We start from the raw sequence: 15,545 nt of genomic DNA on the forward strand, positions 1-15,545 counted from the left end.
CGTTAGTGTAAATTTATAAACTTCTTAATGTCTAGACGTTCGTCAAAAATAGTGATTTGTGTAAAGAAGCTTTCGGCCGCTGACTCGGCCAATGGATATTTTTCGGGAAACAAATTTTAAAGGTGATATAATTGGGTTTCGAAAGCTTTGACGAAAGCTCTGGATTTACGGTTTCCTTTGATATAATAATTACTTGCCATAATATGGCATTGTATCAAAATTTTAAAAAAATATTTTCAGAATCGTTCCGCCGCTAACTATTATTGAGTTGCAATATCTATAGACAGCGAGGAAAGTCGGGTTTGAAAGCTTTTTCTGAAAGCCTATTATAGCTGCCTACGTTGGTGTAAGTTTGAAAGTGTCTTAATGTCTAGAAGTTCGTCAAAAGTAGTGATTTGTGTCAAGCAGCTTTCGGCTGCTGACGCGGCTAATGGACATTTTTCAGGAAACAAATTTTAAAAATGATATGATTGGGTTTCGAAAGCTTTGACTAAAGCTCTCGATTTACTGTTTTCATTAATGTAATAATTATTATTCCATAATCTAGAAATATATCAACATTAAAAAAATATTTTCAGAATCGTTCCGCCGCTAACTATTTTTCAGTTGCAATATTTACAGTTAGCGAAGAAAGTCGTTTCTGAAAGCTTTTTCTGAAAGTCCATGATAGCGGCCTACTTTAGTGTAAATTTATAAACTTCTTAATGTCTAGACGTTCCTCAAAAGTAGTGATTTGTGTGAGGAAGATTTCGGCCGCTGACTCGGCCAATGGATATTTTTCGGGAATCGACTTTGAAAAGCGATTTTTTTGGATTTTATAAATTTCGACAAAATCTCTTGATTAACGGTTTTCATTGTTGTAATAATAACTTTTCATAATCTAGAATTGTGTCAACTTTAAAAAAAAAAAAAACAGAATTGTTCCCCCGCTTACTATTTTTCAGTTGTAATATCTATAGTTAGCGAGGAAAGTCGGTTTTGAAAGCTTTTTCTGAAAGCCTATGATAGCTGCCTACGTTGGTGTAAGTTTGAAAGCGTCTTAATGTCTACAAGTTCGTCAAAAGTAGTGATTTGTGTCAAGCAGCTTTCGGCTGCTGACGCGGCCAATGGACATTTTTCAGGAAACAAATTTTAAAAATGATATGATTTGGTTTCGAAAGCTTTGACTAAAGCTCTCGATTTACTGTGTTCATTAATGTAATTATTACTTTCCATAATCTAGAAATATATCAACATTAAAAAAATATTTTCAGAATCGTTCCGCCGCTAACTATTTTTCAGTTGCAATATTTATAGTTAGCGAAGAAAGTCGTTTCTGAAAGCTTTTTCTGAAAGTCCATGATTGCGGCCTACGTTAGTGTAAATTTATAAACTTCTTAATGTCTAGACGTTCCTCAAAAGTAGTGATTTGTGTCAGGAAGATTTCGGCCGCTGACTCGGGCAATGGATATTTTTCGGGAATCGACTTTGAAAAGCGATTTTTTTGGATTTTAAAAATTTCGACAAAAGCTCTTGATTAACGGTTTTCATTATTGTAATAATTACTTTCCATAATCTAGAATTGTGTCAATATTTAATTAAATATTTTCAGAATCGTTCCGCCCCTAACTATTATAATAGTTGCAATATCTATAGACAGCGAGGAAAGTCGGTTTTTAAAGATTTTTCTGAAAGCCTATGATATCTGGCTACGTTGGTGTAAGTTTGAAAGCGTCTTAATGTCTAGAAGTTCGTCAAAAGTAGTGATTTGTGTCAAGAAGCTTTCGGCTGCTGACGCGGCTAATGGACATTTTTCAGGAAACAAATTTTAAAAATGATATGATTGGGTTTCGAAAGCTTTGACTTAAGCTCTCGATTTACTGTTTTCATTAATGTAATAATTATTATTCCATAATCTAGAAATATATCAACATTAAAAAAATATTTTCAGAATCGTTCCGCCGCTAACTATTTTTCAATTGCAATATTTACAGTTAGCGAAGAAAGTCGTTTCTGAAAGCTTTTTCTGAAAGTCCATGATAGCGGCCTACTTTAGTGTAAATTTATAAACTTCTTAATGTCTAGACGTTCCTCAAAAGTAGTGATTTGTGTCAGGAAGATTTCGGCCGCTGACTCGGGCAATGGATATTTTTCGGGAATCGACTTTGAAAAGCGATTTTTTTGGATTTTAAAAATTTCGACAAAAGCTCTTGATTAACGGTTTTCATTATTGTAATAATTACTTTCCATAATCTAGAATTGTGTCAATATTTAATTAAATATTTTTAGAATCGTTCCGCCGCTAACTATTATAATAGTTGCAATATCTATAGACAGCGAGGAAAGTCGGTTTTTAAAGATTTTTCTGAAAGCCTATGGTATCTGGCTACGTTGGTGTAAGTTTGAAAGCGTCTTAATGTCTAGAAGTTCGTCAAAAGTAGTGATTTGTGTCAAGCAGCTTTCGGCTGCTGACGCGGCCAATGGACATTTTTCAGGAAACAAATTTTAAAAATGATATGATTGGGTTTCGAAAGCTTTGACTAAAGCTCTCGATTTACTGTGTTCATTAATGTAATTATTACTTTCCATAATCTAGAAATATATCAACATTAAAAAAATATTTTCAGAATCGTTCCGCCGCTTACTATTTTTCAGTTGCAATATTTATAGTTAGCGAAGAAAGTCGTTTCTGAAAGCTTTTTCTGAAAGTCCATGATTGCGGCCTACGTTAGTGTAAATTTATAAACTTCTTAATGTCTAGACGTTCCTCAAAAGTAGTGATTTGTGTCAGGAAGATTTCGGCCGCTGACTCGGGCAATGGATATTTTTCGGGAATCGACTTTGAAAAGCGATTTTTTTGGATTTTAAAAATTTCGACAAAAGCTCTTGATTAACGGTTTTCATTATTGTAATAATTACTTTCCATAATCTAGAATTGTGTCAATATTTAATTAAATATTTTCAGAATCGTTCCGCCGCTAACTATTATAATAGTTGCAATATCTATAGACAGCGAGGAAAGTCGGTTTTTAAAGATTTTTCTGAAAGCCTATGATATCTGGCTACGTTGGTGTAAGTTTGAAAGCGTCTTAATGTCTAGAAGTTCGTCAAAAGTAGTGATTTGTGTCAAGAAGCTTTTGGCCGCTGACTCCGCCAATGGATATTTTTCGGGATTTTTTTTTAAAAGTGATATAATTGGGTTTCGAAAGCTTTGACGAAAGCTCTGGATTTACGGTTTCCTTTGATATAATAAATTCTTGCCATAATCTGGAATTGTATCAAAATTAAAAAAAAATATATTTTCAGAATCGTTCCGCCGCTAACTATTATTGAGTTGCAATATCTATAGATAGCGAAGAAAGTCGGTTTTGAAAGCTTTTTCTGAAAGCCTATTATAGCTGCCTACGTTGGTGTAAGTTTGAAAGTGTCTTAATGTCTAGAAGTTCGTCAAAAGTAGTGATTTGTGTCAAGCAACTTTCGGCTGCTGACGCGGCCAATGGACATTTTTCGGGAAACAAATTTTAAAGGTGATATAATTGGGTTTCGAAAGCTTTGACGAAAGCTCTGGATTTACGGTTTCCTTTGATATAATAATTACTTGCCATAATATGGCATTGTATCAAAATTTTAAAAAAATATTTTCAGAATCGTTCCGCCGCTACCTATTATTGAGTTGCAATATCTATAGACAGCGAGGAAAGTCGGGTTTGAAAGCTTTTTCTGAAAGCCTATTATAGCTGCCTACGTTGGTGTAAGTTTGAAAGTGTCTTAATGTCTAGAAGTTCGTCAAAAGTAGTGATTTGTGTCAAGCAGCTTTCGGCTGCTGACGCGGCTAATGGACATTTTTCAGGAAACAAATTTTAAAAATGATATGATTGGGTTTCGAAAGCTTTGACTAAAGCTCTCGATTTACTGTTTTCATTAATGTAATAATTATTATTCCATAATCTAGAAATATATCAACATTAAAAAAATATTTTCAGAATCGTTCCGCTGCTAACTATTTTTCAGTTGCAATATTTACAGTTAGCGAAGAAAGTCGTTTCTGAAAGCTTTTTCTGAAAGTCCATGATAGCGGCCTACTTTAGTGTAAATTTATAAACTTCTTAATGTCTAGACGTTCCTCAAAAGTAGTGATTTGTGTGAGGAAGATTTCGGCCGCTGACTCGGCCAATGGATATTTTTCGGGAATCGACTTTGAAAAGCGATTTTTTTGGATTTTATAAATTTCGACAAAATCTCTTGATTAACGGTTTTCATTGTTGTAATAATAACTTTTCATAATCTAGAATTGTGTCAACTTTAAAAAAAAAAAAAACAGAATTGTTCCCCCGCTTACTATTTTTCAGTTGTAATATCTATAGTTAGCGAGGAAAGTCGGTTTTGATAGCTTTTTCTGAAAGCCTATGATAGCTGCCTACGTTGGTGTAAGTTTGAAAGCGTCTTAATGTCTACAAGTTCGTCAAAAGTAGTGATTTGTGTCAAGAAGCTTTCGGCCGCTAACGTGGCCATTGGATATTTTTTGGGAGATAAATTGTAAATGTGATATGATTGGGTTTCGAAAGCTTTAACAAAAGCTCTTAATTTACGGTTTTCATAAGTGTAATTATTACTTTGCAAAATCTAGAAATATATCAACTTTTAAAAAAATATATTCAGAATTGTTCCGCCGCTAACTATTTTTCAGTTGTAATATCTATAGTTAGCGAGGAAAGTCGGTTTTGAAAGCTTTTTCTGAAAGCCTATGATAGCTGCCTACGTTGGTGTAAGTTTGAAAGCGTCTTAATGTCTAGAAGTTCGTCAAAAGTTGTGATTTGTGTCAAGAAGCTTTCGGCCGCTGACGTGGCCAAAGGATATTTTTCTGGAAACAAATTTTAAAAGTGATATAATTGGGTTTCGAAAGCTTTGACAAAAGATCTCGATTTACGGTTTTCATTGACGTAATTATTACTTTCCATAATCGAGAAATATATCAACATTTAAAAAAATATTTTCAGAATTGTTCCGCCGCTAATTATTTTTCAGTTGCATAATCTATAGTTAGCGAAGAAAGTCGTTTCTAAAAGCTTTTTCTGAAAGCCCATGATAGCGGCTTATGTTGGTGTAAGTTTCTTAGCGTCTTAATGTCTGGAAGCTTATCAAAATCACTGATTTCTGTCAAGAAACTTTCAGCCGCTGACTCGGCCAATGGATATTTTTCGGAAAACAACTTTGTAAAGTGATACGATTGGGTTTCGAAAGCTTTGACGAAAGCTCTCGATTTACGGTTTTCATTAATGTAATTATTACTTTGCAAAATCTAGAAATATATCAACATTTAAAAAAATATTTTCAGAATCGTTCCGCCGCTAACTATTATAATAGTTGCAATATCTATAGACAGCGAGGAAAGTCGGTTTTTAAAGATTTTTCTGAAAGCCTATGATATCTGGCTACGTTGGTGTAAGTTTGAAAGCGTCTTAATGTCTAAAAGTTCGTCAAAAGTAGTGATTTGTGTCAAGAAGCTTTTGGCCGCTGACTCGGACAATGGATATTTTTCGGGATTTTTTTTTTAAAGTGATATAATTGGGTTTCGAAAGCTTTGACGAAAGCTCTGGATTTACGGTTTCCTTTGATATAATAATTACTTGCCATAATCTGGAATTGTATCAAAATTTAAAAAAAATATATTTTCAGAATCGTTCCGCCGCTAACTATTATTGAGTTGCAATATCTATAGATAGCGAGGAAAGTCGGTTTTGAAAGCTTTTTCTGAAAGCCTATTATAGCTGCCTACGTTGGTGTAAGTTTGAAAGTGTCTTAATGTCTAGAAGTTCGTCAAAAGTAGTGATTTGTGTCAAGCAGCTTTCGGCTGCTGACGCGGCCAATGGACATTTTTCAGGAAACAAATTTAAAAAATGATATGATTGGGTTTCGAAAGCTTTGAATAAAGCTCTCGATTTACTGTGTTCATTAATGTTATTATTACATTCCATAATCTAGAAATATATCAACATTAAAAAAATATTTTCAGAATCGTTCCGCCGCTAACTATTTTTCAGTTGCAATATTTATAGTTAGCGAAGAAAGTCGTTTCTGAAAGCTTTTTCTGAAAGTCCATGATTGCGGCCTACGTTAGTGTAAATTTTTAAACTTCTTAATGTCTAGACGTTCGTCAAAAATAGTGATTTGTTTAAAGAAGCTTTCGGCCGCTGACTCGACCAATGGATATTTTTCGGGAAACAAATTTTAAAGGTGATATAATTGGGTTTCGAAAGCTTTGACGAAAGCTCTGGATTTACGGTTTCCTTTGATATAATAATTACTTGCCATAATATGGCATTGTATCAAAATTTAAAAAAAATATTTTCAGAATCGTTCCGCCGCTAACTATTATTGAGTTGCAATATCTATAGACAGCGAGGAAAGTCGGGTTTGAAAGCTTTTTCTGAAAGCCTATTATAGCTGCCTACGTTGGTGTAAGTTTGAAAGTGTCTTAATGTCTAGAAGTTCGTCAAAAGTAGTGATTTGTGTCAAGCAGCTTTCGGCTGCTGACGCGGCTAATGGACATTTTTCAGGAAACAAATTTTAAAAATGATATGATTGGGTTTCGAAAGCTTTGACTAAAGCTCTCGATTTACTGTTTTCATTAATGTAATAATTATTATTCCATAATCTAGAAATATATCAACATTAAAAAAATATTTTCAGAATCGTTCCGCCGCTAACTATTTTTCAGTTGCAATATTTACAGTTAGCGAAGAAAGTCGTTTCTGAAAGCTTTTTCTGAAAGTCCATGATAGCGGCCTACTTTAGTGTAAATTTATAAACTTCTTAATGTCTAGACGTTCCTCAAAAGTAGTGATTTGTGTGAGGAAGATTTCGGCCGCTGACTCGGCCAATGGATATTTTTCGGGAATCGACTTTGAAAAGCGATTTTTTTGGATTTTATAAATTTCGACAAAATCTCTTGATTAACGGTTTTCATTGTTGTAATAATAACTTTTCATAATCTAGAATTGTGTCAACTTTAAAAAAAAAAAAAAACAGAATTGTTCCCCCGCTTACTATTTTTCAGTTGTAATATCTATAGTTAGCGAGGAAAGTCGGTTTTGAAAGCTTTTTCTGAAAGCCTATGATAGCTGCCTACGTTGGTGTAAGTTTGAAAGCGTCTTAATGTCTACAAGTTCGTCAAAAGTAGTGATTTGTGTCAAGAAGCTTTCGGCCGCTAACGTGGCCATTGGATATTTTTTGGGAGATAAATTGTAAATGTGATATGATTGGGTTTCGAAAGCTTTAACAAAAGCTCTTGATTTACGGTTTTCATTAGTGTAATTATTACTTTGCAAAATCTAGAAATATATCAACTTTAAAAAAAATATTTTCTGAATTGTTCCGCCGCTAACTATTTTTCAGGTGTAATATCTATAGTTAGCGAGGAAAGTCGTTTCTGAAAGCTTTTTCTGAAAGCCCATGATAGCGGCTTATGTTGGTGTAAGTTTCTTAGCGTCTTAATGTCTGGAAGCTTATCAAAATCACTGATTTCTGTCAAGAAACTTTCAGCCGCTGACTCGGCCAATGGATATTTTTCGGAAAACAACTTTGTAAAGTGATATGATTGGGTTTCGAAAGCTTTGACGAAAGCTCTCGATTTACGGTTTTCATTAATGTAATTATTACTTTGCAAAATCTAGAAATGTATCAACATTTAAAAAAATATTTTCAGAATTGTTCCGCCGCTAATGATTTTTCAGTTGTAATATGTAAAGTTAGCGAGGAAAGTCGGTTTTGCAAGCTTTTTCTGAAAGCCTATGATAGCTGCCTACGTTGGTGTAAGTTTGAAAGCGTCTTAATTTCTACAAGTTCGACAAAAGTAGTGATTTGTGTCAAGAAGCTTTCGGCCGCTAACGTGGCCAATGGATATTTTTCGGGAAATAAATTGTAAAAGTGATATGATTGGGTTTCGAAAGCTTTAACAAAAGCTCTTGATTTACGGTTTTCATTAGTGTAATTATACCTTTGCAAAATCTAGAAATATATCAACATGTAAAAAAAAATTTTCAGAATTGTTCCGCCGCTAACTATTTTTCAGTTGTAATATCTGTAGTTAGCGAGGAAAGTCGGTTTTGAAAGCTTTTTCTGAAAGCCTATGATAGCTGCCTACGTTGGTGTAAGTTTGAAAGCGTCTTAATGTCTAGAAGTTCGTCAAAGGTTGTGATTTGTGTCAAGAAGCTTTCGGCCGCTGACGTGGCCAATGGATATTTTTCGGGAAACAAATTTTAAAAGTGATATGATTGGGTTTCGAAAGCTTTGACGAAAGCTCTCGATTTACGGTTTTCATTAATGTAATTATTACTTTCCATAACCTAGAAATATATCAACGTTTAAAAAAATATTTTCAGAATTGTTCCGCCGCTAACTATTTTTCAGTTGCAATATCTATAGTTAACGAAGAAAGTCGTTTCTGAAAGCTTTTTCTGAAAGCCCATGATAGCGGCCTACGTTAGTGTAAGTTTGTAAGCGTCTTAATGTCTAGAAGTTTGTCCAAAGTAGTGATTTGTGTCAGGAAGTTTTCGGCCGCTGACTCGGTCAATGGATATTTGTCGGGAAATTTGTTTTAAAAGTGATATGATTGGGTTTCGAAAGCTTTGACAAAAGCTCTGGATTTACGGTTTTCATTGACGTAATTATTACTTTCCATAATCGAGAAATATATCAACATTTAAAAAAATATTTTCAGAATGGTTCCGCCGCTAACTATTTTTCAGGTGCATAATCTATAGTTAGCGAAGAAAGTCGTTTCTGAAAGTGTTTTCTGAAAGCCCATGATAGCGGCTTACGTTGGTATAAGTTTCTAAGCGTCTTAATCTCTGGAAGCTTATCAAAATCACTGATTTCTGTCAAGAAACTTTCAGCCGCTGACTCGGCCAATGGATATTTTTCGGAAAACTACTTTGAAAAGTGATACGATTGGGTTTCGAAAGCTTTGGCGAAAGCTCTGGATTTACGGGTTTCTTTGATGTAATAATTACTTTCCATATTCTGGAATTGTATCAATATTTTAAAAAATTGTTTCAGAATCGTTCCGCCGCTAACAATTATTGTGTTGCAATATCTATAGACAGCGAGGAAAGTCGGTTTGTAAAGCTTTTTATGAAAGTCTACGATAGCTGCCTACGTTGGTGTAAGTGTGAAAGCGTCTTAATGTCTAGAAGTTCGTCAAAAGTAGTGATTTGTGTCTGGAAGATTTCGGCCGCTAACTCGGCCAATGGATATTTTTCGGGAATCGACTTTGAAAAGCGTTTTTTTTGGATTTTAAATATTTCGACAATAGCTCTTGATTAACGGTTTTCATTGTTGTAATAATAACTTTTCATAATCTAGAATTGTGTCAACTTTTAAAAAAAAATGTTCAGAATCGTTGCGCCGCTTACTATTATTCAGTTGCAATATCTATATATAGCAAGGAAAGTCGGTTCTGAATGCATTTTTATTTTAAAAAATTAACTCTTTATTGTTGGTATCAATTAGAAAATGTCTTTCTGTCTAGAAAAGGTTTTAATTTAGTTTTGTATGCTTAGAATCTTATGGCCGTTCATTTTTTTAACAAAAACTCTAATAATCATGGTAAATGTATTTTGTAAACAGTAAATGTGAGGATTTAATCAACATCTTCTGTGAATAATAGATTTGAAGCGTCTTTATGTCTTTAAATGCGTTTATAGTTAACTTGTGTAGTACGTAATGTTGGTGGCTGTTCAAGTCATTTTTGATACCTAGTTGGTAAAATTTATCGTGATACGCTATTAATTGTATAAAGCCCCACTTTTTTCTTCACCATTGACCTATTAATATCCCACTTAAGCTCTTTTTTATGGAAATACACGTATTAAAACTGTTAACTTCTTAATTTGGTCGGGTTATCGTTGGCCGATAACTTTGGCCGCTAACTTCACACCGGTGTCACAGAATACTTTAATGTTTTATTTAATTGAAGAAATCGAACAAAAAAATGTGTTAACTGAAAAAGATCTGTTTTTTTTATTTGTAGTTGAATAACAGAATTATGTAATTGATCTCCTTTTAACATAGGAATCATCTTTGTGTAGGTACAGTCGGCATCAAAAGTAGCGGATCAAATAACGTTTCATAAGTAACTGCCATTCTGTATCAGCTTAACAAAAAGTGATGTCTTTAATATAGAACAACTAAGACTGTAAAAGATAACGCGAATTTTAGAAATTTATCTATATTTGGAAAAGTTACCCGGAATATCAGATACTTTTGGCGCATTGTTTCATCCGCTACTTTTGATGCTGACTGTACATATAAACAATAGGTATTTAGGTCTTGGTAAGTAATATAGACAGTACAGTAGGTCTTATCTTAATAATTTGAGATCTCATACATGCGTTCCGATATATCTGATGGAAACTGTACATACAATGGGGGTCGCGTATACGAGTACAAAGAGCATTAAAATAGTTGTTGATAGACCAAGTGAGCCAGCTACTAAAGTATCTATTTTATGCATAATGTAATAGCGCAAAATAGTAATTTTTTGACAAATGTAGAATTATTTTTTTAGTAATAAAGGTTATTCATGAACCATCTCTTAAAAAAAACGGACTTTATCTCTAAATCTATACTTATAACTTGGTTCGAGAATTCAATTTTTTTACAAATTTAAGCGTTCATAGGAGAATATGTGGAGCGAGCATTATTCGACGTGTAGGTGTGGGTTCAACAAAAAGATCGCATGTCAATAATGCTTTATTGTTGTTAAAATTCAACTAATAAACGCCTTTACCGACCATTAACAGTGTAGTCCCTTTTTAATTGATTGACGTTGTCAGGTATAGTTTCACTACTCGCCGCCGCATTATTCATAGCGCATTACTTATCCTATCGGATACAAGATGTCGCTGATTCTTGTAAAATTATGTTCTGAAAAAAAAACGCTTTACTCTATGCCATATATTGTATGAAAGGAAGGGTATTCCCTGTCGTACGTCAAAAAATCCAAGATGGTGCCCAAGCCCATGGACAAGAAAGTCTAGCAATAAAATCAACACTTGTCAAAATTTGACATTAGCAATCCACAGTCAGGTGACAATCAAATCAAACCGAACCACTTCGAGTTCAGAGCCATTTCAAACTATATAGTAGTAATAAACAAAGTTGATTTTTGTTTGATTATTTTTTCTATGAATGAGTTTTGATTGTTCCAAATGATAATATCCACAGTTGATAGAATCAACACTTGATACAATCAACATGCGATAGAATCAAGTGTTGATTTGATGTGGACGCGAAATTTGACAGTTGTGCATCTCGAATAAGGCCCCAGTTCGCGCAGGAAGGTAGAGGAATCGTAATGGTGCTACACTTGTCCCCCACGCCCCCGAGCTCGGTGCGCAACACGTTGCACATCACGTTCCCGCTTCCTCTCCTAAAAATTCATCGGACTCCGTGCGCGAACTACCTATAATATAAGTAGGTATACGAGTTCGCCAGCATCAGCCATCGAATATTTTTGTACCTACGATCGATGAAACAATAAACAGACTGGTTCAGCAGTAAGTGGGCTTGTAGGACGACTTTGATTGATTGATGCAGATTGACGAAATACAAACCTGAGTTATCCTTGTCTAAGATTTTAAAAATAGCTTCTAAACTAGTTTTGTTTCTGTAAAGAGTGTCCACGACAGTCTGCGTGTCTGCTTTACGTGCAAGTTTCTGAAACAAGATATATAAATTAGTAAATATATGTATATTTTACCAATTTGTATCTTTAGGAAATGTTTGACGTATCTTAAAGTTGAAATAGGGCCGAGTGGGTGACAGTGGCATGTAGCACCGCATTATTAGTATTGGCGCGTAGTTAATAATGGCGCAAGCGCCGATCGCCATTTAAGGTACATAATTGTATCTCCTGGTATATCTATTTGGAACAATATTCCAGGGTGGTAGATACCTTTGGCGCGTCGTTTCATCCGCTACTATTGATGCTGAGTGTGCTACTACAAGAATGTTCTATGTCTAAACATTTTTTATTACATTTAAATACAAGTTATTTGTGCAATAAGAGAGGAAACTTGGTTTTTCTTGCAAGTGTTTATTACTCGCTACGCTCGTGATTCAGTTATATAATCTTTCACTTACTCGGGACTCAAAACCACGAGATGTAAAATAACTTTGCTCTACTGTGACACATACAACTTTTCACCTCAGTAGTGAAAACATATTACAGGTTAAATAAAATCAACAGCAAGTAAAGTTATAACCACATTTATTTACATTCATGAATCAAAGGCATTATCATTATGACGAAAGCTTCTAGAAATATTCCTGTATTCATGGCCTTCACTAAATTAAAAAGCTACTTTGTCTCACTCCCTGGTGACGAAATTAGGCTTGTTCGAGCTGCTGAGGTGAAAATCATTTTGCCCCACTCGATCTAAGTTACATAGGTATTTTTACGTAATGTATATTTTTAATTAATTAAAGGTTCAACTCCTTCTAAGTATCAAAGCCCTTGTAAAGACCTTATCCAAAAACGTAATTTTAACTTTGATGGAATAAGTCAAAGTTCCATCAAAAACAAAACTGGGACTTAGGAGGTAATATTTCAAAGTATGAGAACCGGCCCAAAAGTTCTAAAAAAAATATTGATGTTGCCATTTAATGAAGTATTTGTATAAATACACCTGCACACATTAAATACATATACATACATTTGCAGTGAACTCAAAGGTGTCCATGTAGCGCACCCTGCGCGTGTCGGGGTCCGTGCGCACGAGTTTGTCCTTGAGCATGCGCCACGGCAGCCCGAGGTGCGTGGTTTCTTCCATGGCCGCGCACCAGTCACTGATGGGTATGTATCCTGTCAACCAACAGAGAGCCATTATTACATTTTAAAAATAGGTACTTACAGTTCGTAGATTTGTCAAATTTAATTTCTATTCTATATTCAAATCTATATTTTCTATCATGTTTTTTTAAAGATTTTGAACAAAAAGGCCTTCACAAAACAAAGAGTAAAAAAAAAATTTTCTTATGAGTCTAAACGCTCCGTGGTTGCATTTTTTCGTTGAGGGACTTGATAGGTCATATTCCGGCTGTATCATCAAAGCAATTACAAATGTCACGATCCAAGTTAGCATAAGTATATTATCAATATTAAAATACCAATTTCAGCTTAACAGGACCAACGAAGCTCGAAAATGGAAGCTAACTCTCTCGTAATATTTTCTACTTTTAATTTGTGGAATTGGCTACTTAACAGTTTTTTGTAAATAATGTCAATCGATCTTAATTTTCCTGAGAATCAGCAAAAAAACCTTTACCTATAGAACTCACGGCATTTAAGCAACACAAAGGTCAGAAATGAGAGTTAAAGTCTGACGCTCGCACTTGACGCTTGAAATTTAGTCTATCCTTAATGTATTGAAGATCAAGAAAATTGCTATTTTGACCCTGAAATATTGCGTTTACATATATAGTTGTCATACAATTTGTTTTTCAAAGTTTTTGAAATTTAAAAAAAGAAATATTCAACATGTGTCAAGTACCCAATTGCGACCACCCCCACACTTTGTCACTTCAAATTCTTTAAAGTCGTGCAGAGTTAGCTTAAACGGACTGTGAAGATTTACAGCAAATGAAAATTAACTGCAAAGTACATCCTTTCAAACAAAACCTGATTAAACCTAAATCGGACCTGCCGTCTATGAAAAATTAGGGAACATACATAGAGAAATACAAGATTCCGACGAATTAAGAAGAATCATTTGAATTTCTGTTGTCGTTAACAATACCTATTTCAGTTTGAGTATTTCATTAATTTGTTAAAATGTCAAATGTCAGAGGCACCCAATGATAATACTTACACTATCACACGAATGCGGATCCTTACGGCACTCCGGTGTGTGAGTGAGACAGCGCCAAGCGCTATGCTCGTATTAGCGGTCGTGCTCGCATTTCGGATTCAGAGCGGAGTGTGGAATTGGGTATCCCCATCCAATGTGAAGACCGCAATAAAGCAATGAGTTTATTACTCAAGATAGTTTATAAGCGTTCCAAAATTGAAGCGCCTACCTTGCACAAATTGTACTAAAAAGACGCGTCTCTGTAAGCGAGAAATGTGCACGTGCACACCGAAAGAGAAAGAGACAAACTAATGTTTAACAACGAGTATGACAAAGATGAATGGAATGAAAAAAAAAACAGATTTATTTGTATGTATAGGAATAAATACAAGGTGTACGAAAAATACTGGGGATCCGTTCAAATATTCGGTATCGTCTTCTGATAAGGAAATTATTTTAAAAAAATTTTTTGAGTCGACTTCTTTTAATTTTTGTTCTTAGTATGGAGGGTTAGCTGAATGGTCGCCCACCATCATTATTTTTTAAATAAATCCCTTACTTTTTCTTCATCAGAACAAGATACCAAACATCCCATAGACTGTTGTCCACTATTTTTGTTACACCTATTTTTTGTACTCCTTCTGTATGAGTATAACCTATCTATATAGATATAATATCATTGGCTTAAACGTAATCAAGGAGAATAATATTAATGTCGATAACACTTGAATTGATGAGTACCGATACGTTTGTTGTAGAGCGTTGGCGGAGATTCTAATTTGATATGGGGTTTATTAACTGACCTATATTTCACCTACGCTAAGGTTTGGGATCACCCATGTTGACTGAATTTACGAGATACCTTTGTTTCTAATACTTGAAGTTTCCATCACATAATAGGTAGAGTTGTTTCTTTGTGCGGCACGAAACACAATTTGACTTGAAAAAAACCGGACAAGTGCGAGTCGGACTCGAGTTTCATGGATAACGGAATTTGTAATAATGTTTTGTAAATGAAATGTGAGTGAAACCAAAGAGAATTTGAAATAGAGGCGGATTGTCAAAGAGAAATTTGTAGCCACAATCAATTTACTGCCATCTTTCGACACATGATTAATACTTTTAGAACTCCATTTGACTTTGATCCTTATTCTTTCACTGACTCCTTTTTTTCCTTTTGAAGTACGGAACCCTAAAAATAACCCGTGATGTGGGAATGACAGGCGTTACTAATCATAGAGGTTGAAGGTATCTGTCCGTAATATTAAGTACAAACAAAAAGTAAAAACCCAGAATAGGTAGAAAATAGAATTAATCTAATAAAAGTATCAGAAAGCCGAACCTCCTTACCTTATCCTTACTGGAACTCCTTTCCCAAATATCAAGTACTAAAATTAAACTGATGGATATCATTCTTTCAACTAAACTATGCACATGACAAAACTTCTTGCAAATAAACAAGTAATTACGGTTTTATAACGATTTTGAATGAACGTGAAAATCTTAGGAAGCGTAACATGTGCCGTAAAGTACGAAAACCTACTACACACTTAACTTTTGGTTAGTTTTTGTGTCGTTGGTACTTTTCGTGACTTAACAAAAGAAGCTACCCGAAATTTGCGAGTCCGATGACTAATGAGCCTATTTCCACGGTCTTACTTCCTTTGTGTAACTTTGAACCTTTCCTCTCTCTTAATGTTGCTGCAGAATCGCTAA

At 34.4% G+C, this 15,545-nt stretch overlaps 1 protein-coding gene across 2 annotated transcripts in view; it reads right to left on the reverse strand.

The window, feature by feature from the left end:
* Positions 1-15,545, reverse strand: part of LOC133517438 (serine/threonine-protein phosphatase rdgC) — a 115,151-nt gene that overhangs the window by 29,479 nt on the left and 70,127 nt on the right. For both annotated transcript variants that reach the window (XM_061850757.1, XM_061850756.1), the window contains exons 12-13: positions 12,696-12,844; positions 11,595-11,697 (exon numbers count right to left, since the gene is read on the reverse strand). In XM_061850757.1, the coding sequence (XP_061706741.1) occupies positions 11,595-11,697; positions 12,696-12,844 (252 nt within the window). The remainder of the gene's footprint in view (positions 1-11,594; positions 11,698-12,695; positions 12,845-15,545) is intronic.

This window comes from Cydia pomonella, chromosome 4 (genome assembly GCF_033807575.1).
Source record: "Cydia pomonella isolate Wapato2018A chromosome 4, ilCydPomo1, whole genome shotgun sequence".
In the NCBI taxonomy this organism is placed as follows: Eukaryota; Metazoa; Arthropoda; class Insecta; order Lepidoptera; family Tortricidae; genus Cydia; species Cydia pomonella.